At 45.2% G+C, this 23,859-nt stretch overlaps 2 protein-coding genes and 1 long non-coding RNA gene across 5 annotated transcripts; 1 reads left to right on the forward strand and 2 right to left on the reverse strand.

Moving 5' to 3' along the window:
• Positions 1 to 345: 345 nt before the first annotated feature.
• LOC112965722 lies at positions 346 to 2,548 on the reverse strand. The gene is made up of 2 exons (XR_003253369.1): positions 2,249 to 2,548; positions 346 to 706 (listed from the first exon to the last, which is right to left on the reverse strand). It is a non-coding gene; the product is annotated as an uncharacterized LOC112965722 (long non-coding RNA).
• A 153-nt stretch (positions 2,549 to 2,701) lies between these two features.
• ATF4 (activating transcription factor 4) lies at positions 2,702 to 5,962 on the forward strand. Of its 2 annotated transcripts, none has more exons than XM_026064991.1 (3): positions 2,702 to 2,898; positions 4,164 to 4,478; positions 5,021 to 5,962. In XM_026064991.1, exons 2-3 carry the CDS (start codon positions 4,262 to 4,264, stop codon positions 5,869 to 5,871), a joined length of 1,068 nt encoding a protein of 355 aa, XP_025920776.1. In that variant the 5' UTR covers positions 2,702 to 2,898; positions 4,164 to 4,261; the 3' UTR covers positions 5,872 to 5,962. The 2 variants fall into 2 exon arrangements, with proteins under 2 accessions (XP_025920776.1, XP_025920777.1); XM_026064992.1 differs by lacking the exon at positions 2,702 to 2,898 and adding an exon at positions 3,875 to 3,982.
• Positions 5,963 to 12,614: 6,652 nt separating this feature from the next.
• On the reverse strand, positions 12,615 to 18,261 carry RPS19BP1 (ribosomal protein S19 binding protein 1). Of its 2 annotated transcripts, none has more exons than XM_026064993.1 (4): positions 18,183 to 18,261; positions 17,924 to 18,064; positions 17,455 to 17,552; positions 12,615 to 12,876 (listed from the first exon to the last, which is right to left on the reverse strand). In XM_026064993.1, the coding sequence occupies exons 1-4, from the start codon at positions 18,229 to 18,231 to the stop codon at positions 12,676 to 12,678; spliced, it is 489 nt and encodes a 162-aa protein (XP_025920778.1). In that variant the 5' UTR covers positions 18,232 to 18,261; the 3' UTR covers positions 12,615 to 12,675. The 2 variants fall into 2 exon arrangements, with proteins under 2 accessions (XP_025920778.1, XP_025920779.1); XM_026064994.1 differs by lacking the exon at positions 12,615 to 12,876 and adding an exon at positions 15,405 to 16,109.
• Between the last annotated feature and the right edge of the window lie 5,598 nt (positions 18,262 to 23,859).

The raw sequence follows: 23,859 nt of genomic DNA on the forward strand, positions 1-23,859 counted from the left end.
GAGATGATTTATAAAGGAATTAGAGATGTATCTTATGAAATTATGTAACGAGTAATTCTGTAGTCCTTTCGGAGACAGGGAAAACACTTCACTAAGTGGCTGGCTTTTGGTTAGTTGATTTCACTTTCTGGGTAGGGGACAGTTAAAAAGTTTCTGTCTGGAGCTCATAATGCAGACAAGTTTCCACATACATATATACACAAAATGGAAACCAGGCAGCTAGGAAACAGGCAGATCTGGGTTAAGTTCCTCCTTGCCTATTTCATTTTTGCTTGCGTGATTCTTGCTCACACATACCCAGAGTCCTTTCACAGGAATCTATAATTATCTTTTCAAGATGAAGGATAGGGTGTGCATAGTGTTTCCATTTATTTAGCTATGATTACAGTTTTACAATCATGCTTTTCTTCTCACTTAAAGGAGGGGCAGGCAGGCAAGGTGGGGGATGTGGGAGCTTCCCCTTAGCCAGTCAGGGCATCAGGATGCTGTCCACCCATCCACCCAGCCAATCACCCACTTGGCTTCTTTGAAAGCTGCTGCATCCCCTAAATTTTGCATTGAAGCAAGATCTGCCTACTACTTGGAGCATTTATCAGAACAGTCCTCTTAGATCACTGAATTGCTATTGTGGTGTTTTCTGGCGTTGGAGGGCACTTTTCTCCACCTCCTCCATTTTAATGAGTCATTCCAAAATCTGTGCTTGCTTCTAGAAAAAAAAAAAAACAACATGGAGGAAAAAATACTTTTTTTATTCAGCGATTGCATTCAGATTACAGATGCAGAGTGACATATTCTGATTTCTGGTGATGGTGGCAGCATCGGACTGCTAAAAGTAGAAACAGGGTCATGCCTGTCCTTGCAAATTATCAGTCAAATGATAAGTTCCAGGCACTTGCACGTGTGTAAACTAAGTGAAGGCCATGGCTTTACACAAGTACTACTGAGGCCCTAACTGGGAAACAATGGAGATTTTGGCAGAAGTAGCTGAGGGCAATTTGACCTACACAATGATGATGTTTGAACAAGACAGAATCCACCTCAGCTCCCAGAGCTGATGCTGTGCTGCAGGGTTGGCAATGGGGAAAAAACAACCATTTGAAGCTGGATAGCTCTGACCCAGTGAGAAAGGGTGCAGGTAAAAATCCGTGCTGTTGCTATGGTCTGAGGGTGACCTAATGGCGCACTGCCACTGTAAGGGGACCATCCCACTCCAGCTCACTTGAGCTGATATTTGTCTGACCCAAGTGAAAATTAGGGGACCTAAACCAGCAGAAAACGACTGACCTCCATCAGTTTTCCTGCTGGGTTAGCTAGCTGGCTCACCAAGGCCCCAGATAAATTGGTGGGATTGTATAGCTGGGAATTGGGTGCGGGGAAAGGAGCAGGGCTGCCTTCTTTCAGAGCATCAAGTTGATTTAGATGAGATAAAGCATAATGTGAAACCGCACTTCAGAAACTTTCCAAGGTGATGCTGCCTTGTACAGCTGTTAGGCTATGTAGGTGATCCACTCATGTTCACATTAGTCTGAGTAATGTCTGTACAGAGAAGCAACTGTGTCAATGTGAAACTGTACAGGAGAGGAAGTTCCCTTTCCTCAACTGGGAAATAACCAAATTCATTTTTAGCTTTTGCATAGGCTCAAGGCACTAATTAGACTCATGCTCTTGGGTGCTAAGCAGTGTGGATCTCCAAGGCAACTCTGTGTGAACCACTCCAGGTCAACACTGCACCAGAGCTGCAGCAAGACCAGCGTGCAAACATGCACGTGTTATTATGCTGCATGTGGTACACAGATACAGACGTGCAGTCCGTGGCCCAAAAAAGCCATAATCTAAGGGCTGCATTTGTTCGACAAGCATGGAGGGAAGGCCAAGATGCCCTGGGCTGACACGTTATCAGAAGGAGCAGGAGCCCATGGTGGCCCACTGCCTGGTTACTTAAAGGGAGCGAGTCCGTGCTAGCGCCTCAGCCTGTGCACCAGCCGTTAGCTCCAGCCTGACCTCAGCAGGGCTTTGGGCAGGGGACCACAGGGGCTGCTGGAAATGAAGGGGGGAAGCACTGCCTCAGGAGGGACAGGGAAGGGAAGACCCGGAGCGGCGGTGAGGGGCACAGGCTGCGGATTGCGCAAGCAACGCCCCCACCCCCCGCACGGCGCCATTTCCTAGGCCAGGTGCTCCTTCTCGTCCCCCCTCCCCCCTTCCCCTCAGACATCTGGCCTCTTTCAGGTCCTAGCCAATGGCAGCTCACCGTGCACGTGAATAACTCGCTTCCAGCCAATCAGCGCCCTGGTTCCCACGTGGCGATCTGCGTGATGTCTCCTGTCCCAGAGCCCTTTGTTGGCCGTTAAGAGCGCCCCCCCCCACTCCCCTTGGGGAGTGGGAGCGTCCTCAACTGCTCCGTCACGTGACGCGACCGCGCTTAGCGCAGAGACGGGAGGCGATTAACGCGCATCATATAGTCCCTCCGCCGGCTGCCCTGTGGCCGAGAGGGCTGGGGTGGTAGTTCCTGCTGGTGGCTCCTGCGATTAAAGCGTAGCTGGTCGGAAGGAGAGAAGCCAAGAAAGACAGGTTGCACGCTGCCGGGTGCTGGTGAGAGGCAGATGACGGTTGGCGGAAGGACACCTCACTACCGGATCTTGTTTTGGTCGGCGGTGGTGATATATAAAGGCGGGGCGCGGGCGGTGCCACTTCATTGTCTGTCTATAGCTGAGTTTAAGGGTAGTAATAGTGGTCGCCGCCGCAGCACCTCCCCGCGCGGCGCGGACCGGAGCAGCCTCCCCTCCCCTGGCCGCCATGGCTCTTTAAGGGCGGCAGGGCCAGTGGCGGCATCGGCCAGTGCAGCAGGCGCAGCAGCAGCGGCGGCGGCCTCGGCACATCCCCGGCACCTGCAACCATGGCGTAAGTATCGTGTGGGAGGGACGGCGGTCTCTCTGCCCTCTGTTTTGTCCATCCTCCCTGTTTTCACCTTCAACTGTTTTCCTTGGAGAAGGATAGGTTTGTAACCTCTGGTGATGAATGGTATTTATTGGGGAAAAGGTTCCCGGGTTATGAGGGATGTGAGGGGGGGCATCTTCCTRTAGTACAGGCCTAACTGTTGATGAATGCCTTTTTCCGTCTGTGGGCTCAGCCTGTCGTGGGGTGGAGTTGAAGGAAATAACATTTTAAAATAATGGGATATTCCTATGTTTATCTCTAATTCAGGAAAATTCTGTTTTCAAAAGTGGTGGGGTTGTGTTTTTCCCGTGGGATTTTGTCATTCCTTGGGGAGGTTTTTTGTTATCTAGTATAGGGAAATGCTTTTGTAGTTATGGGGGAAATAGGGCATTGGAGGCATCAGAATTGTAAGAGTATAAATACCATATTGTGTTTTGTCCTGAGTAGATTAGTAGAGACGGTTTGTAAGGTGGCAGCAGTATTGTAATCCTTTAATACCGTAGTCTTAAATGTGCCCTGAATGTCCGGAGGGCTTTCATAYGCTCTGGATACTCCACCAAAGGTGGTGTGTGACAATCGATTCACCTTGTCGCTCAACTTTCCATTTTGTAAGTCAGCTTGTTTCAGAGACTTCCCTAGCCCTTACAGGGCATTGTAGTGCTATCTCGTTTAGTATTGCACCCCCAATATGGAGGTCTGCTCTGCCCTTACAAATTCTTGGCGGTCATCTGCAAGATACCAGGTGCTCGTCGATAAGCCTCAGTGGAAACGTGGCAGGATATAAAATGGCGGCCTGTGTCTGGAGTAGGGAGATGCACGCAGCAAGATCATGAAATGGCTGCCGCTGCTGGCGTAGGCTTGCGTCAGGGCAGCGGGTGGGTGGGGCTCTGCCGGCAGACGCCATGCCCATGTATGGTCATAGGAAGCTGAGTGGCCTCCCGGTGGGGTTTCACACCCAGGAAGGCCTCGGGGTTATTACGGCTGCTCTGCTGTTTAGCGGGAGCTCTGACAAACCGAAAAGCCTTTAAGGAACTCGGATGCAAAAATGGTATGTTATGGGCAAAGGGTAATTTTAAAAATGGAGAAGTCATGCAAGGCTATAGTACCTTGCAATATTTCATTGTGTCACTTCTTTTTAAAAAGTTGTATCCCATTAGAGGAAGGACTGACTTGAATTAACTTTAAAAATCATACTTGTCACTGATGGACTTCAAATGTCATCTTTGCAGGTTTTTCAAGGCAACGCACAGCAGCATTGCTGTAATCAACGTAAACACCCTCTACTTGTCTACATCCTTCGACATCAAAGCACTAAAAATTGACCAAGATGAGCCTCTTGAACAACGAGATCCTGTTGGGGGATTCATTATCCCCCTTCAGCCAGCCGTGTTCGGTGGCTGAGGAAAGTCTGGGACTCCTAGATGACTACCTGGAGGTGGCCGAGCCCCTCGGTTCGCATGGGTTCTCCAGCGACAAGGCTAAGGCAGTCTCCTCCAATTGGCTTGCTGTGGACAGTTTAGGCAACACCATAGATAGCAGCCAGGGTAAGGTATTCTGTTTGTAAGGTACATCTGTTTGATAATTGCACGTAATATGTGTTTAGTAATGTTGCCGTTGAAAGTTAAATTGCTAGGTTTTCATAAATGTGTAGAAGACAACCTTGCATGCATGCATGCCTGTAGTGTTGTCTGGAAAGTGTCTGTATAATACAACAAGAAACAAAACTGTGTGGTAAAGTGACACTTCTCGCCTTTTTCATACCTTGCCAATTGTTGTAGTACTTGCTGGAAGAGGCCATGAGAAACTGCATGGTTGAATGTTTCAAAGGGCCCTGAATTTTTTTATCCCTACAGTCTTTAGAGGAGTAGGAGGGATGGAATGTCAAAACAGTTGGATTGCTTACATTGTCCCCTGCAGTCTCTTGTAGCTAACAGTAGTAGAATTTTTCTGATAGTTGAATTTTTCATACCAATATAAGAACTGGGGAAGGTGTTACAGATGACTTGCATTCTAGATTATTTCCAGAAGCTTGAACTGCATTTGTGGCTGACTTAATGAAATGGTAACTTGTTCTGTTCTTGTGCAGAGGATGCCTTCTCTGGCATGGAGTGGATGGTGGAGAAGATGGATCTGAAGGAATTTGATTTTGATGCCCTGTTAGGTATGGAAGATCTGGAAGCCACCGTCTCACCAGACGAACTGATGGCCACGTTGGAAGACACGTGTGATCTCCTATTTAACCCTACCACCCAGGAATTTCACAACAAAGAACCTCCATTGATACCTGACCTAATCACCAATCTCCCTGAATCTCCAATTGGAGCAGATCAAATGGCCCCACTGACTTCCCTTTGGTCTTTTCCCTTCTCCCCAGGGTCTCTGACTTCCACTCCAGACCATTCATTTAGTTTAGAACTAGGTAGTGAGGTGGATGTTCTGGAAGGAGAAAGAAAACAAGAAGGCCCCACCTTTGTGGTAGTGATCACCAAGTCTGAGAAAGAGGAGGAGAACCATTCTGATGATAGTGGAATATGTATGAGCCCAGACTCTTACCTGGGAACACCCCAGCATAGTCCTAACACTTCAGTTGGATCCCCCAATGACAATCAGTTCCCTACAGATGCCAGTTCTGGCTCTGTGCGGTCCAAACCGTATGATCATTCTGCAGAGGAGGTAGTGTCAGCAAAGGTGAAAGGAGAAAAGAAAATAGATAAGAAGTTGAAAAAGATGGAGCAAAATAAGACAGCTGCCACACGTTACCGGCAGAAGAAGAGGGCAGAACAGGAAGCGCTGTCTGGGGAGTGCAGAGAGTTGGAGCAGAAGAATCAGGCCCTGAAGGAGAAAGCAGATTCCCTAAGTAAGGAAATTCAGTACTTAAAAGATCTGATTGAAGAGGTCCGCAAGGCCAAGGGCAAAAGAGCTAGAGTCCCTGAGTAGGGTAGTCAGTAGTTTTTATGTGCATGTATATAAGCTTGGTGCTAAAGCTGTGTATTACTGCCTAATAAATTATTTTATAGTAAACCTGAAATTCTGTGTGAGATAACTGGGTGCCTTTAATACATCTATAATTACCACATTACCTACATCTAAATAAAAATGCCATATTCCTGAAGTTTGCTACTAATGGCATTGGAGTAGACTTAAGTAATACACAACTAAATGTACAAAACTTCCACTGGTAAATGGATGCAGTGCAAGTGCTGTAGGGGCAACACAGTCTTGGGGCRTTGCTTCTGTGCTGGTCAGAATTAAAAGTGCACTACAGGTTCTTTGCCTTTAATCTGTTAATTTCATTCAGTGACTCAGGTGGTTTGTCGCCTATTGCAGCTTTACATATGGTGGAGTAGTATTTGAAATACATTCTAAACAACTGAGTGGGAAATCCTACTGAGGTGCCCCTAGCTGTTGACCAGCAAAGGCATAATCACAAAGGTATTTGAAGAATTCAACTTAGCTTGTAGGGGATCCATATGAACTTGTTTTGCTTAAATACACTGACTTKTGGAAAGACCAGTTTTTGAAGAAGTCACAAGGGACTTGGTTGAATTTTACTGGATTTGAGTAGGGCTTTGAACCACCTTTCTAGGTACAAGCCACAAGGAAAATTTGCATAGTGTGTCTTGGAAGAAATTGAAAGAGCTGTGAAAGGCAATGTTGAATTGATATGTGTGGTTTCTCTTCCTGCATGTCTCCACAACAAGCTGAAAAGCTGATCTGCTTAAGCAGCAGACCTGTTTTCAGGCCCAAACTAGCAGGATTTGGGTTGGTTAAACTAAATGCTGCAATAGGTGCTGTACTTAGGTTACAGTATGTTAGGTAAAGTAAATGTTACTTCAACACACTTGAACAGTGGGATACATTTTTGCACCCAAGTGTTAAAAAAAACCCAAACCCTTCAAATGTAGGCAATGAATGTCAAAATTTGAGATGTAAACCTAATTTTGACTTTCTACTACTGAGGAAAGACATTTGTTTATAAAGTTATTTTAACTAGGCTTGATGCAGTGTAGCTTGTGAGGAAAATGTGGGTGTGGTAAAGCAGCACATGTGTGTACGGGATATGGGTGGAGTTTGCTGATAGCAAGCTGCGGCCTGGCTTGTAGAGTTAGAGCTTCTCATCTGGGGCTGCGCAAGCAAGTTAATTCTCTGATTCTGGAGAATGTTGGAAGTGTAAGACTCAACAGGGAGAATGTGCTGTGATGGTTTTTATTACACCTCAAAGAGAAATTGGATACAAAGGTGACAGGAGCATGTGTACTTGGATGGTTTCTACCTGTAGACATTAATCATGTACTTAGTGGGCAAGTTCATAGTCTAGCCGCTCAATGGTATGAAATCCTCTGTGGTTGGTTCTAGTTTTGTCAAGTTCTTAAATTCAGTAAAGTCTCCTTCCTTAGCTCTAAGACTCCTGAAGATTGACTCCTGCTTAACTTCAGAATTTGCCACTTTTAATCATTTTGCGTGTGTGGTTTTTTTTGGCTACTGACACCCAGATTTAGTAACATTAGCAGACTCCTTAATCCGTGCTTGGCCTGCGAGATAAGTTCTGGCATGTGGATGTGCACATACTTTCCCAGGCAGTTAATACTCCTCACTTGCACTGACATGACCCAGTAATCTCCCCAGGCTTAGGCACCTGCACGTCTCAGCCTGGCTGGTGTTCATACATGCAGTACAGCAGCTACAGGACTGGCCTTTGCCAGTGCTGGGCTCCAGCCAGGCCTTGGGAGTGGGGGGAGAGGGTGCCTAATGTTAGTTAAAACAGAAAATCGTTGGTCCTATTGCGGCCTCTTGGGTTTCTTGTTTCTGACAGTTGTACTCCTTATGTCCTCAAGCTAAGATGGCAATCCTCCACCCCTTTTCATTTCCCAATCCATTAGCTGATGTGTGACACAGGGATAACAGCATTACACTCTGGGGCCTGCTGTGTGTAGGCTCTTTTAGGAAGCAGATGAAGTAGGTAACTGTAGGCAGCAGGCAGCTGCTTGCTGGCAGGGGGACTGAATGGACCAGGCCTTCAGTAGTGACCTGTCTACACTTACAGCTGCTGCTTGGGTAACCTGGATGCTATTTAAATTACAGCAAAAAGATTCCCTGACTTGATCTCACACCACACCATTTTCTTTCTAGTGCCTGKGCAGAGGATTTCCCTTTCATTCCCCCTCCCCCCCCTTCCTGAGGGAGAGATGCTTGTTTTTCTTTCTTTCTTTAATTTCTTGCTGAATGTTACCAAAGATCTCAGCCTTGCATCAGTTAGGGCTCATGCTGCAGGAAAATTGGGGTGCATAACTAAGACCCCCACTTTGGCTTTCACAAGTGGTTAGTTCCCTGTTTGAGGAGTCGCAGCCTGGACTCCTCATCCTCATGGGAGCATCCTCCCCAGTCTCTTAGCTCCAGGGCAAGTGCTCTAACCGCTATGCACTGTATGAATGGGAAACACTGCAAACTGGCAGGCAAATCATGGTCCTGCTTTAACAGCTGCTTTGTTCTCTAGCTCTTGCTGGTGACCACATGCAGCAATGAGGGACTGTTCTGTTTTGAGGTGTGTGTGGGGGGGGTACCCTAACAGGTTTTCCTTTAGGTCAGCTGGACCTACAAGCCTGGGGATGGGAATAATTAGAAGCAGAAAAGCCCAGTTAGCCAGATAACCCTGTCCTTGGTGGGTTAAATCTGTACCTGGAGCGACCCTTAATGTGCTTGGTCTCAGCTGAGCCACAGAAAACATGGGAACTTGTATGAGCAAGTGGCTTCTCTGTGCAGGGCAAACGCCTCTCCTCCCCAAATTCTGGTCCCCCTTTTCAACCACAGAGCAACCATCTCTGCTTCCCCTAGAGCCTTTGCAGCTACTGCTTAAACCTGGCAGCAGTGCAGGGTGAGGGGGGCTGCAGGCATTTTCCATAACCTTTACTCAACTCACCCAAAGTCCAGGAAGGCTGTCAGCAAATTTACCTCTCCCACCCCCCCTCCAACCCCAGCCAGGGCAGGACCATCTCTAACACAACCCTGGCTAATTCAGCTTTTCTTTTGAGTTAATGCTCTGCAGGCAGAGGAGGCAGTTTCTGTGCTGGCAAGGAAATAGATGCTTCTAATGTCTCAGCTCTCCAGAGAGTACATAGCCCCAATTTACCAAATTAAAATCACTCCAGGGAAGGAAGACTGAGCTAGAAAAGGAGACAGGAAATGCATGATGCATCCATGATCCTTTACAAAGAAAAGCTCTCCCGCTCTGCCGTGTGTATGTGTGTCTCTCCTGCTCAGGAGAGAAATCTGCCCTTAAAGAGCTCTGGAAACTCCAGTTGGTTTCTGTATTTTTCACAGCTTTTCAGAGGCAGCCAATATGGCATCCTTATCCATTGCTAGTACCTGTTGAAATAACGCTTTGTTTCCATTCTTAGTAACATAGTTAAGATTTTACACTGGCTGAAAATGTGGGCTGAATCTTCCTCTGCGTTTATTAGCCTTTCCTTCAGTCTTGTGTTAGGCACGCTCGGCATCATGCCATTTTGCTCCGCGGCTTTGCAGCCTGCCTTGTGTGCCACAGGAGGCAAGGAGCATGGAGAAGACATTAAAACCCTGGTCTGTTAGAGAGAGGCTCCGCAGCTGATAGCATCTTACCTGGTGACTAATTCTACATTTCGCAAGCTGAATGAGCGGTTGTCTTTTTCTCACGGCCTCTCAGAACAAGTGTGTTTCAACTGAATCCTTGCAGTTTACCTACCGCGTGATACAATGCCCAGGAATAGATTTTAGGGTGTGAAACGCAGGCTTTACCTACTCCAGAGAAGCCCAGTCCTTCCATATGTTTGGAAACAGCAGAACTCCCCCCCCCATCCACAGTACGTAAAAACTCTTTGAATTTGAAGTTGGCAGGGCTGATAGGATCTCTGTCTCAGTGGATTTTCCTCTGAATTAAGGGCAGTGAAGTGGACTCAAAGGGGGCGTGGTTGTTTGGCCTTCAGGCTGCCGATTGCTTATTTGCTCTTGTGCTACTTGATGAAGAGGAATCAAATATTTCCATATATAGCCAAAAAACACCCCGTGGTTTGCTGCTCACAGAGCTGCTCTGATGACACACGGCCCCATTCTCATAAGATTTTTTTCTGCTGTTACCACAACCTTCCTCTTTGTCCCCTGTTTAGAGGGATCCAGGTGCTCGCACTTCTTCTGGCAAACAGAAAGAAGAAACCACCACCACTGACAACTTCTTCTCTTGCCTCTGTGGAGCTCCAGATGCACCTTTGCAGCACACTTACTTACTTACAAAAATAACCCCCCAGCTGCAGCTTTGGAGGGTGAAGAAAGGATGACGATAAAATCTTCCAAATAGCTTTTGCCCTGGCAGAAAGCCCAGAAATAGCAGCAAGGACAGGCTGTCCTTTGGGAGATGAATGCTCCCTCAGCACTGAGCTGGACTAGTAGAAAAAAAATGCAAGTTATTCTGGTTGAAACAATTTCACACAGTGGTAGCCCATTTACAACCCCTGTACCCCATCCCAAAACCATGTCATCTCTAGGAAGGAGTCAAATGCCTCTTGGAAAAAATATATTCATTGTCTTGCCCATGTTTCCCATAGCCTTTTTGAGTATTGCCTCACCTTTTTAAAGTGTGGTTCAGCTTCCATCCTTGGCATAACCATATACTGTCTGTTTTGAGAAGTCCCTTGATTTCTCAGTCCTCATTGATGTATAGTGACTATTTTCTCCACTTAATGAAACTTTCTCAAATTCAGAAAGCCTTTTTTGTGGGAAATACATGTTTTGCATAAGAACAACACCAACTTTCTTTACCTTTTCAGAGACGTAGGCCTTCAAATACAATAGTATTCATATTGTCCTTCCTATACACTGTCAAATACAATTGCCATGTCATGCATACTCATTTTTTCTTCAGTTGAAAAATTTCTTCTTGATTTTTTTTCAATTCAAGTAGCTTCTGGAAACAGCCTTTCTTCCTCCAGCCTTCTGACATATTCACAGCCTTCCAGTGCAGACCAGCACAAATGTTCCTGTTATATTTCATTTCCAGTGAAAAGGCAGTCTTAGAGTTTCACCATGAGCATCCCTTGTTAGGCCAGGAAAGCTCATATTTGCTGACCTTCCACTGAAATGCTTCAGGCTGTTTAGTTAGGCTTTGTGAATTCAAAGGAAGGTAAGGTGCCCTGTCCTAGACAATACTATTTCAGCTTCTCAAGTATCCCAAGTATGCTGCATTTGCATTATTTTTCTGTGCACTCGTGCAGTGTCATAAGCCACCAAATGAAGCTAGCTCTACTAACAAGCTCCAATTTCCATATTACATAGGCACATGTTCCCTCTTAAATAATGGCTAGCTGCTTTTTGTTTCTCCTTCAGCTGCTCTTTTCCTCTCTTTTATGCGTTCATGCCCTTTAAAAAAATTGCAGGGAGTGAATTCTAAGCACAGGAGAAGTGTCAGCTTAATTTATATAGGGGTGAGAACCTGCTAGTTCTGCCCACAGATGGAGTGACAGAGCCCTCAGAAATACAAGCCCTCCTTTGTGTTGCCTGCCGTCAGCATAACTCCTTTGCATCTCTACTGCAGCAAATGTACGATCGGAGAGAGACATCCAGTCTTCGCCTCCCATTAAAGATGAGTTAGCCTAGGAGATAAATTAACTGCTGGCATGCAAACAGTGCAGCTCAGGACAGATCAGCTTGGCTAGATTATTGGGTTAGCCCTGCCAACAGCTAATTCGCTCAGAAAAAGGCGCATCTAACCCTGCAGACAGATGCAGAACAACCTTCATTCTTCTTACTTGTCTGGCCCCCAACAGGTTGGTACTGTTAATCCTATTTAATGTAACTACAGATAGACATGCAAACCTTTAATCCCGCTCAAACCAACTAACCTTTCAGCTGTGCTTGGCTGGCGTGCCATGGCTCGAGCTGTAAGCAGGCATTAGCAACTTGCCTTGTTTTACATTCCTCATTTTTTCAATTGAATTGATTGTTCTCCTTGCCTCAAAATGAGAAACTCTCATTTGCTTTAACTATTGTATCGTGAGTTATTCAGGGCACGGCTGCTGGGCATCCTTGCTACAAAAAGTAGCCCCTCATCTAAAGCATTCAAGAGCCCCTCAGTGTTGTAGGCTTTGATGCTGTGCTGATCACCAGCAAGACTTCAGCTCTGAAATGGGAGTCAGTCCTGAAAATGAAACCGCAGGCTGATATTCCCAAAGGTTTTTATGAACCCCTCAATCACAGTTTTCCAGAAAAATCCAGTGCCTTTTCTGCATATTAAGTCTTGTTTGCTCAAGCAAGTTTTACAGTCTGTCTTGGTTCATTCATAGCCATGTTTGTTTCTGCTATGTCATTTAGAGGAAAGAAGTTATTTTGGGGTCTTGGGCAACCATGCTTGATTGGTTTACATTTACAGTCTCCCCACTCCTGATACACATATATGCTGTTATTAGCTGTTGTTTCTTTCTACACTAAGAAACAGTCAGGACCTGCTGGTACAGCAGAGGCCATGAGCCACTCAGTTAYATTAGTCTGTAGCTGTCTGAACACATTTTCTGTTTGCTTTCCATTTGCATAGCAGAGGGAGCAATAGGCCATTAACCAGCTTTATAAATCTTATTCACAATAAGCTAGTCCAATTCTAAGCATCAGAGAACTACTCTTCCTGCTTTAAACCGTTTCCCTGGAAAGACTCTACCACATTAATAATACGCCAGAGCTTTTATTTGCATTTATATTAAAGCTGCTCTCTGCCTCCCATTCCTATTTCCTGCTGTGTGTGGATGAGGAGTATTGTAAGATAGCACCCTCCCTCTTCCCCAGCTCAGCTACCTCTATTTTCTGCTGCAGGATACTCAGCCAGTGTCGCAGAGCTGGGAAGAGAGCCAGGAGCCCGAAGAGCTCAGCCAGCACGCGGCCCTCGCCCTGCAGCAGCAGGAAGCCTCTCTGTGCCTCAGCTCGCAGCTGCAAGGGAGAGAAATGCAGTCTGACAGGTCTGACAGTTGCAGGCTGCAGCCTGTGAGCTTCCATCCTGGGAACCAGGCCCCTGCGCTGGGCAGGTTGGAGGGCCAGGTGGAAARAGCAGCTATCGCAGCAATCGAAGCTGCGCTCTCCTTGCTTCCCTCTTCCTCCTCCAGTGGGGCGCTGAAGTCTGGTTGTGAGCAACAGAGAAAAGCCACAAGCTGCTCTAAGCCAGCCACCTCCCGGTATCCCAGCAGGGCCCAAGGTGCCAGCATGCTACCTGGTGTGCCCCACTTACTCTGTACATGGCAGGAGGCTGTGGGGCCCACCTTCACACGGGCTCCTGCAGATAATAAGCAGTGCCTGGGTTTGGGAGAAAGTAACTTGTTGCTCTGCCCTGGCCCAATGCAGCTATAGACTAAGCTGTAATACAGACAGTTGGGGTTTTAGCTCATGACCAGGCAAACAACAAGCTGGCACCTATTCCCCTCTCTGCCTTGAAGATATCCCCCTCAGGTGCCAACTCCTGCCCTTATCTACCCAATGTGTGGGTGGCACAGCTGTTCTCCCTTCAAAGGAGCTCCAGTTTTACTACAGAGGGTGAAAAACGCCAGATCTTGGCCCCTGCAAAATACTGGTTTATCTAGAGCCATTCTTTCACTTCTGCTTGCTCTTCCTTCCTCCTGCAATATACACTTTAATTTATTTGAGGATGCTGTTGGCTGTACAACCAAGTTTGATTTCAGCTGGCAAAATCCAGTTCAGCAGGTAACTTTACCCCTTTACCCTCTCAAACAATACAAGGCCTCATGGCATATAGTCACAAGAAGTATGTTCATTACTTGTGTTGGCACTAATAATCTTTCCAACCAGTAATGAGAGCTCCCATCCAACCTGAAAACTGCACAAATCTGGATGCTATTACCCTTGGGGAAAACTGCTCCAGGCCCTTCTTTAAAGTTCCTCATTAACTTTGAAAGATCAGCTTTCCTATTTGCTTACATTTGCAAGCAAACAGAGAGTACAAAAAGAGTGAACCACCTGTAGTGCTCCTTTCTGGAACAAAGGAAGTTTTTGCTTTCCTCAGTCTGCAAGAAGAAGGACCTAGGAGCTGAACAACCGCAGGGTGGGCAAGAGGAACTGGTAGAGGAGATGCAAGGAGTGACACAGAAGTCCTCCAGGGTCAAAGCACTGAAGGTGAGGGCATGATTAAAAAAAAAAAAAACAACCAACAACAAAACCCCCCCCACCACTCCAGCAATTTCTCTGTTCAAGAGTTGTGTGGTGGCATGGCCAGCCTTTTCACACTGCTCACCTACTTCATGACAACTCCACACACCTCTGCATGTGTTAGACTAGGTTATACAAATTGCAGCAGACAGAGTGCAGAGGCTTTAAAGACATGTGCTTCAAACAATAGTGTCTCTGTTCTTTTTGAAAAGCAGGCAGTCATTCTCTTCCATTTTACACATCTCTCTTTATTTTGGAAGCAGGGACAAACTCAAAAATAAAGGAATTGGCCCTTGCACTATTCTGCTCTTTACCACTTTTGGCTGCAGATAGTTGAACTGATCCTATTACACAAAATCCACTACCACATCCTATTAAATGATAAATGCAGACAAGAGAGAAAGAATATAGCCAAGGAGGCACGGAATTAGGAGGACACAAGGAATTATAATCAGAAGGCAGGGAAGGGATACTGAATTCCTTCCTGTGCTTACATCCTAGCAGCTGCAGCTCAGTGCAGCCAAACTACTTGCAAGTAACTCATAAGTCAAACTAACTGAGGCTTGGCATTAGTCTTTCTCCATACCCCTTTATTTCAAGGGAACACAGTTCCCATTTTCTTAGGTAAGGAGCAGGAAAGGGCATTGGTAGGAGCTCCCTAAAAGTACACTTGCTGCAGTTCAGCAAGGGGAACAGCGTCTAGAACAACACTCCCACCTGCTGGGCCATCTCTTTGTTGCAACAGAAGATTTAGCAGCGGTCTTGTAGAAAAATTTTCCCATCAACCCAACATCACAACTCCTGCTTCAGTGGATCTGAAAAACCCAGTTTTCACCTGCTGCTGTGTGCCAGGCAGGGATGCTTGCAACATAGGACAGAGGTACACTTTACAATTTCATGCCAAGAGAGCCTAACATCTGGGTCACAACCCCTCCTGGCTGTGAAAGCCAGCAGCGCCTAGCAACAATGCCCTCCTTGTGAGGCTGGGACCTCGGCTGGATGGGCTCAGGTGTAAGCATCTGAAGAACAACTTCCTCTACATAAGAACTTTCCCTTGCAGAAGGCAGACCATGAGCAGGCAAAACAGAAGAGTCATTTCTGTTCCAACCTGCGCTCTTTGAAGGGCTGAGTATGTCAGAGAGGATTAAATAGATGTGTCAATGTGAATCAGAGAGAGGCCAATCACATATCTGAGTCATCCTAAAGACAGCGATTCTTGCATTGGATGGATGACCCGGTTTGCCTTCGTCAGTCATAGCATGTCATATGAATCACTATCACAAAAGCAAGGGTAGGCAATATCTACAAAAGTCATTATTTAATCACACAACATATACAAACTTTTTGCAATGACAGAGAAGCCTGGCAGAGGGTGTAATAAGAACAAAAACTGCAAGACTACTTAGGTTTAACTCCTGCTTTTATAAACAGTCTTTCAAAGCATCCTTCCCTTTCTTCTAACGATTTATTTCTGCTGGTCCAAAACACTTCCTCCATTGAGATACAGTACTTTAAATGCTCCTTGCCAAATAATATAGATAACAGAAGCCTTGCATCCTGAGGAAGAGGAACAGGATTTATACTTGGCTTGGCCCACTCTTCTACACCAAGAACGCAAGAGCCACGTTAGCTGGAGGTGGGTAATTATAAAGACAACACATCTCAAAGCCAAGAAAACCTCCTTGGCTCTAGCTAGSAAGTAACAAGTTCTGCACAGACGCAGACGTCTCTGCAAGTGTGACGTTAAAGTACTTGCTGATAAAGAGGCACATCTCCTATGTCCCATCTCAAACAAGTTGAGGACATGGCCAGTCCTATCTTCTGAACACTAAGCTGCAGAACGACTGGAGCTGCAAGAATCCCTGACACATTGTTTACACTGTCCCAAAGTATTCTCTCTCAAATTTACGGAAATCTTCCTCAGTGAAGACAGTGCCTTCAGACTTCTTTGCCTTCTTCTCTGGAGGTTGATCTTTGGACTTCCTGCCTCTGTTTTGGGTAAGAACCTTCAGACAAGAAAAAGACAGCAGCCATTGTTAATCTAGACCACACAATAGTGATTCTTAAATCCATCTGCAGAATCCTCATGCTATTTGAATCCTGGAATGCCTCCAAAGAAGAGGGAGAGGCATTTACCTGTGTTAAGCAAAGCAGGTCATTGGAACAACAGCAAATGTCACTCAGTATGTGGAGCTAAATATGATGACTACTCTCTGGTAACCATCACTGATTCAGAAACATTGATTTCAAACTAAATCTTTTTGAAACTGTGACCTCCTCTTCCATGAGACAACCTGACAACCCAAAAACTTGGTGGAATTTCTTCAGCATTTTCTAATACACCGTGACCACCTTTTACAGCCCCCAGCCTGAGAAAAACTTGCCTAAACCAAACTGCTTGTATAGATTAAAAGGTAATTTCTCACAAATAAATAACTAAGATTCTAGCATTGTCACTGCTATTCTCTTCAAATCAAGGCCTGGGACCATCTCTTGGGGAAGACCATAGATAAATTCTTAGGTTGATGAGAAACATCATTCAAGATGCTATGAAGTTCCTGCCACAAGAGCCTGCACCACATCTAGTTTCTTTACTAAACAGTCTCTAGCTAGAGGGAAGGACCGCTCAGTCAGCAGTAAGGAGAAGGCTTGAACTGAAGCTTCTTTGCCAGCTGAAACCATGAAACACCACTGAGTCTCTCTGCGTGAGTAGCACACTCAGTTTGAAAAATAGGCTAACAATCCACAGATAACAAAGGAGTTGACCACATTAAATAATGTCAGGGAAAGTAGTAAGAGAGCCCTGAATTAAAGTAGATATGCAGAACTCTGACAAAGTAAAACCTCATATTTATGAAGAGTGTTTTTGACATATCAGTTTAAGTTTCAGCAATTATGCAAAAGCTACGCTCAACCTATTTCAGTTCCCTGAGACACATGATGGAGAGTCACCCAAACCTCCCAAAACCTGTTGCAATTTGACTTTGTGTGGAGACACTCTACAAAATGAACCAATTCTTCAAACTCTCCACCCTGGATAACTCTGTATGTTTATGCCACCTCACAATACTGCCTTAGACTGTTCCTAATGGGGTCTGTGAGAGGTAAGAAAAGCCAAGCATTGTCAGTAAATTTGAACTACTATCACAGAAGATAGTAGGGGCCCACATATCAAAGGTTAAAGCTCAGTAAGCTGTTTTGCTAGTGCACTCGCACATTTCCCAAGGCCACCACCAGACAGAACCTGACTATCTGTGGCTGGGTCTAAGTTAGAAGATCTTGGGATACTTCCCATTCACCCGTGTTCCTCAGGTGAAAACAGACCCCCAAACAAAGAAGTGATGTCCTTACTTGTTGCGTAACAGCTTTGTCTGCAACAAATCGTCCATTTGTCATGTACTGCAGGTTTTTTCTCAAGTGATCCACGGCTTTCTTCTTGCAATACTCCTCTAGGCCAGAGCAGAGTAGGACAAAACACATCAGCTGCGCACCGAGACAACAGCGCCAGGAGAAGCACAGGAGGATGAACAGGGCCTCGAGAGTCTGAGGGATTACTCCAGTTGGGAGACTGGAGTGCTTCTGCAGACCAAACTGCCTTTAAGAAGCAGGGCAGGGAGGGTGGGGGGAACAAGGGGACCCTGGAGAAGGGAGTGGAAGAAAGTGACAGGAACAAGGGGACTTCGTGGGGGGAGGGGGGTGCAAGGGGCAGCGCGAAGCAACCTGGCACGGGGTGGGGGGACACAGCTGCTTCCCCCCTGGAGCCGCAGTCACCTGCATTGCCCCCTCCCTGCGGGCACAGCAGAGCGGGGCTGGGGCTCACCTATCGCCGACTTCACGACCTTGCCTTTGACTGTGGCCTTGCTCCTCCCGGAGCCCGGCGCCGCCTTCTTCCGCCTGGCAGCGCCCGCCGCCTGGGGGCCGCCCGGCCCCCGCTGCAGCATCCCCGGCGCCTTTCCGCGGCCTGCAGGGGAAACAGGGACGGCGTTACCCAAGCTACACGCACGGACCAACCCCCTGCCCTGCCCTGCCCACCCCMCCCCCGGGGCCGCAGGCCAGCCCCGCCACCCCGCTGCCGCTACCCGGCGCCTCCAGCAGCTCCAGGCCCCGCCGCAACAGCGAGGCGGACATGGCCGCGCACCCGGTGCCGACTTCCGACTCACCGCCACACTTCCGGTAGCGCTCTACGCTCTTTCCGCTCCCGCGCGGTCACACTTCCGGCGCTGCGCCGCGCCAGCCCCGCCCTGTCTGCCGCGCATGCGCAGAGGGGGTGGTGGTCGTTAGGAGGGAGTTGTGGCGCCATGTTGTGGGTATTTCACCTCAGAGGTGGCCGAAGCTACCCAGTTTGCAGCTTTCGCTGGGGGGTGCCGCTCTTTCTTCATCCTTAATGGTGGCTCTGCCCATCTTGTCACGCTGCTTCTTGCGTGGTATGTGTGGCCCCCCCAAGCCCTCTGTGTTACACTCACAATGGAGCCAGGGCTTCTAGGGACCCCTGCAATCAAAATAATTCCCACAAGGGAGAATCGTAATTACAGGCTGGGGGAAAGGAAAACAGCCAGCAGCGGTGTTCCTGGTCTGTCTCAGCGAGGCCCCAAAAAAGCCAACTTAACTCCACGCCTGACTCCTCAGGCACAGAGCTTCACTTTGCCATAAATTACATCTATTATTCAATATTACTTTACTTAGTTATACAAAGCTTTCCTCCCTTATCTTCGCCCCTCCAGAGACTTGATGCTAATATCCTAAATTTAGCTATTATCGGAATAAAGCTTATTCAGTTACAGCCAGTGCTGGCAGTAACAAGCTGACACTGGAGAAGAGGGAGAGATGTTTATTCTCCCTCAAATATGTCCTGCAGGAAAAGAGATACAAGCGATTCTCATTGTTTCTCATAGTAATGATCTCTAGTGGTGACTGATAACAGTAAAACCTCAGTTCATTAAAAGAGATTCATTTTCTGCAAATTGTTCTCTAGCCTCTGCAGATGTCACCTCAATGCCTATCTTTTTATTGATAGTTCTCTTTGGAGTCTCTCTCTGGATGGTTCGCAGGATCCTTTGTGAATATTTGGCAATGCGATGGTGCTAATATGCTTTTCTCTGGGCAGAGCCTACTCAGTGCTCATACTCGTTTACCAGTTGTTTTATATGTCACTTCTTAAACTAACTTTGATTGTATAATAATCTAAGCAATTTTGGAATAATTTGGAGGGATAGTCACTTGGCGTGTAATGCAAAGAACTTCTCTATTTCCATTTGTTAGTAGCTAGCAGGAGATAGAGCTAAGTAAGCTCTTAATTCCCTGTCAGGTTTGTCTCTCCAGTCATGTGAAAGTTATGAGAGGGCTATTGTACTTTTGCAAAGCAGAAACTGAGCAAGAAGTGAGTTAGTAGTCTGTTGCTGAAATGAATAGAGCACTAGAGAATGTTCTAGTCAGCAAAAGATTTGTTATCACTTGTGTAGTCAGAGTATCTTTGTCTTGGTTGGCATGAGATAAATCATGGTTGTCAGTGATCTTACTGTGGGGAAAGCATTTCGAAAAATACCTCGTCAGTCAAGCATGCTCTTTTAGCCTCTAAAATACAATTTACAGGTTCTTTGTAAGCTGTTTATGGCTATATATCCCACAGTATATTAAGATAGCTTGTTCTACTGGTTAAACATTACATTTGCATCACTTAACATTATTAGGGTCATCTAGTGCATCATTACATATGCTTAGTGTCAAACATTGTAACCTCATACATGTCTTATGAGGGCACCTGATGCTAAAACATCTTCATTACCAGTGTTGCAACACACATTTCAATTTAACAAATTAGTGTGGTACAAGTTGCATCGATCTATTACCTAGTTGCTGGAAAATACATGCCCTTTCCTTTTTCAAAAGTAAACCATTACAAATACTATCCTATTTCTATTTCTGTTATACCAATTAATAAAGCTCTCAATTACATAGGTGTCTCATGACCCCCTTCTTATTAAATAACTTCATTAGCAAAAAACCTTAATATAGGCAATGCCTCCTTTGACCAGCAAGGCTGAGTGAAGACTTGCTGTGATTTTAGTCAGCAATTACCTGCAGAATAAAATTTAACGAGCTCACACAGGTCATTCTGGTGAAGAGGGAAGGCAAGACACTTTCTTTTCTATGTTCACAGTCTTCTGCATCAGAGTCTGGTCAGGCTCTTGGAGCTAGTTAGCGCATAACAGGTACACTAAGAAACTAAATGCATGCGTCAGCATACTTTGTAATGTGATGCATTCCCTCGGTTTAGCTCTGTTGCTGCCCTGGAACAACACTAAGATCACCGTTCAGCATGGGCCATGGATTTTTTAACACTTTGTGAAATCATGTACCTATTATTAATACATTATGTTTTTTCCATTCCTGTTGACAGGATCTGGCACCCTTTCTCAGGGTGTGATCATTAATGTGTCTCCTAACTGCGTTCTGGCTGCAGTTGTGCTTGGACTTGGCAGACGTGGTGCTAATAGCATCTGTCATGTCTCTGTCCAAGTGACTTTGGTACAGCTGACACCCATCACATTCCTGCAGGCTCAGATGCAGATTTTTTCCTTTCTCTTTGAGTTTTATAGAGAATTATGCTTACCTTTTTTTTTCCTGTGGTGCTAAATATGATCTGTTTATTGATTTACATTAGGAATGTATACTCATCTCTTAATATGAACTGGATTTTGCCTGTGTATTACACATCCTTTTAAACCTCTATAGATTCACTGTATGTGTGTAGAGTTTAGGCCTTTGGATCACATAACCTCATCTCCCATATGTCATAAACCATAAGATTTCCTCTGTTGATCTTAGTCTAAGTCTACTAACCTGTGTTTGATAAATCTGCTTTGAGCTGAGCACAGTGTAGAAAATGCCCTATTCGTCTTTGCAGCTGCTTCCATGGCTTAATAACTCTCACAGTGAAGATGTGTTCCTTATTTCACCATGGTATATACATTTAACTATCATTTTCTTATACCTGAGTCACCGTTGAAAGCACTTTGACAGCCCATACAAATAGCTTTTTTCCTGACCAGTGATATCCTTTAAAAGTTTAATGTTAGAAGACTGTCTCTATGTCAGTAAAACAAAAATCAGTATTTCATTGTACTCGTTAAGGCCTCTGATCAAATTAAAATTTCATCCAAGAAATCTTCATCACTTTGTAATCCCTCAAAAATCTGTGCAGTTAGCTCTTTGAAACTCTTTGGGGGCAGAGTGAATATCAAATGGTGTTCATTTAAATGTGTAATATCCAAACAAATCACTGTCTTAGAGCTTGAACAATACAACTTTTGCTGGCAAAAAACAGGCAATGAATTTCAGATTGAGATTGTTTTTGTTTCTGAGAGTTAAGCTATCCTTTAGAAGCTTTCTACTGCTAATGCTCAAGTTTTATAGCTTTCTTTAAATCTCATGCTTCAATGGATATTCATGAGTTAGCTGGCTTTTCAGTTACAGATAACTCAGGATACAGATCAGTTTAAGTTTTAAGTAACTTCCCTTTGTGAATATTATCAGTTCACTTTCTGCTATATTTCTTACGGCATTGAAAAATGGACATTTCCCTTGTTTGTGTATGTTGATAATGTTTCTGGTTTGCCTTAGAGAGATTATTCTTCTTATTATTCTAGGCCTGGGAAGATGTCTGAGATTATCCTGCTTTTGACTGTGCCACATGTGTCATTCTGTTCTACATGATAAGCCAGATGTTAATGATACTCATGGTTAATCACACCAATATCTGTGGCAGTTCACAATAGTTGTTTGTTTGGTCTTTTTTAAGCTCCAGCTCCTGGATTCAGGGGATTACATAAGAATCTCAGATTGAAGGAAGATTGTGAAGAATGTTAGAAAGCAGAAGCTCCGTGCAGCATTAGGCATAAAGTACAACAATCATGAAAATTTCTTTAGTTTAGACTTTTTAAAACAGTCTTTCTCTTACAGTTTGGGAAACATGAGTCCTGATGTTGAATACTTGATATTGTCCATACGGACACATATGTCTGCATTTTCTCTTTCAAAATGAGTCAGAYCAATTTTTAAGCTTATTTTTAATGGATTTTCACCTTTGCATGATTATTCGCATGTGGATTATGGAACATGTTTTGCGTTAGACAACTGGTCCAATATCCTGTATTTTCACTTGAACAGCAATCCATTGTGATACTGTATTCAAAGCTGCTGTCATTAATATTTAGCTGTGTTTGCCAGTTTGGAGCAGCTTGTGTTGTGGTCACTGTTCTTACCATGGATCACTGCCTGCCCTGTACTTCAAGTACACAGGAACCTTTGTCCTTTTTCTATGTTACATGCCTTTGAAAAATGATTCTTTTCCTTGTTGACTTTCTGGCTTACTGAGTTTGAACAAACGCTGGACAATGCTTTGGTTCATATGCTTGCATGGGTAAGTGTATAATTATTTCAGGCTGACAGAAGGCCTTTTATTCTGATTTTTTATTGTGCAGATAGCTACCTGTTCTATGCACTTTTCATCCTGTTCCAGACCACTAAGAAACTGGCTCTGCACTGCAGAACTTCTACAAATACTGTCGGCTCATGTTAAGATTAAATTGGTTTCCCATCATACTAGATGCTGTAGTGACAAATGAACTCTGCTCCTGAACAAGACAGAGTTATTATCCTCCTATACAGAAAAGATAAAGAGGCACAAAGATTAAGCAACTCACCCAAAGTATCTGTGGCAGGATGAGTACTTAAACTAGATCTTCTGAATGACAGTGTGGGGACAAAACCCCTAAACATGACTGTATTCTCCATGTGCTATTTTTTGGCTGCAAGTAGTGAGGCAGCAAGCATCAGTAGTTTTGCTGCTGTAGCTGTAACTTTGTAGAGAGAAGCAGTTTCTTTAAAGATAATTGTTTTATTTGAAAAAAAAATCAAGTTTCTTCAGGGCTTAGAGTACCAGAAGAAAGTACTTAGTAATAAACTTCATATAATACAGAGTTGGTGTCACAAGGTTTTGTGGTCAGAAGCAATGGGATTTTGCATGCAGACTCACAAAAATGCCTAAACTTCCAGTACCCTCATACATTTTATTTTTGACAGAGGGGAAGAGTCTCTCCTCAAGTCTGCTTCTCTTGCATGCCTCCTAGAGTGGAGCAGGCAAACAGACCTGCAGCTGGGAGGGAACTCTTTCCCTCTCACTTTACCGCCACTATCCTTAAATGTGGAGGAGGAGGGGGAGGAGGCAGTAGAAAGATCCCAGGGGCTCAGGGTGATGGACTTTTCCCTGCTTCTTCTGTGGGCAGTGAAGATGGCTCCTGGGTTTTCCTCCTGCCTTCCCCACCTCCTTCATTTCTGCAACATTTGGTCTGGGTGAGAGGGGCTGAGTTTACTGTGGGTGTTTCCTCCAGGCTAGAAGGCCAAACGGGATCCTGCTATAGTTGCTTTCCCTTCTCCCTCAAAACCTGGGAAAAGGGGATAAAGATCCTCTAGTGGAGCAGGGTGGGCCTGAGTAAGCAAAATGGAGGGGAGCTGAGGATATATGAACTGATAAATGCTGGAGAGCAGGTGTAACAGTTGTGGGACGCAGAAAGGAGACAAAGGCGGAACTTACAGAGGGGTTAGGGTGGGTAGAAGTTTGCTTTATAGGTTGTCAGGCAGAATGAAATGCATTGTGGGAAGGTATGGAAAGAGTGGATGACACTGTCATATGTACACACTGGGGGATAGGCAGAAGAAGAAGATCACAATAAAAAAATATAAAATTATCAGTGGAAA

Source organism: Apteryx rowi, unplaced genomic scaffold (genome assembly GCF_003343035.1).
Source record: "Apteryx rowi isolate R43461 unplaced genomic scaffold, aptRow1 scaffold_223, whole genome shotgun sequence".
Taxonomy (NCBI): domain Eukaryota; kingdom Metazoa; phylum Chordata; class Aves; order Apterygiformes; family Apterygidae; genus Apteryx; species Apteryx rowi.

Coding starts and splice junctions, on each gene's coding strand:
- ATF4 (XM_026064991.1), top strand. CDS start 4,262: ATGAGCCTCTTGAACAACGAGATCCTGTTGGGGGATTCATTATCCCCC. Junction 4,479..5,020: donor CACCATAGATAGCAGCCAGG/GTAAGGTATTCT, acceptor GTTCTTGTGCAG/AGGATGCCTTCTCTGGCATG.
- RPS19BP1 (XM_026064993.1), bottom strand. CDS start 18,231: ATGTCCGCCTCGCTGTTGCGGCGGGGCCTGGAGCTGCTGGAGGCGCCG. Junction 18,065..18,182: donor GGAGCTGCTGGAGGCGCCGG/GTAGCGGCAGCG, acceptor TTTCCCCTGCAG/GCCGCGGAAAGGCGCCGGGG. Junction 12,877..17,454: donor ACAAAGCTGTTACGCAACAA/GTAAGGACATCA, acceptor TCTCCCTTGCAG/CTGCGAGCTGAGGCACAGAG.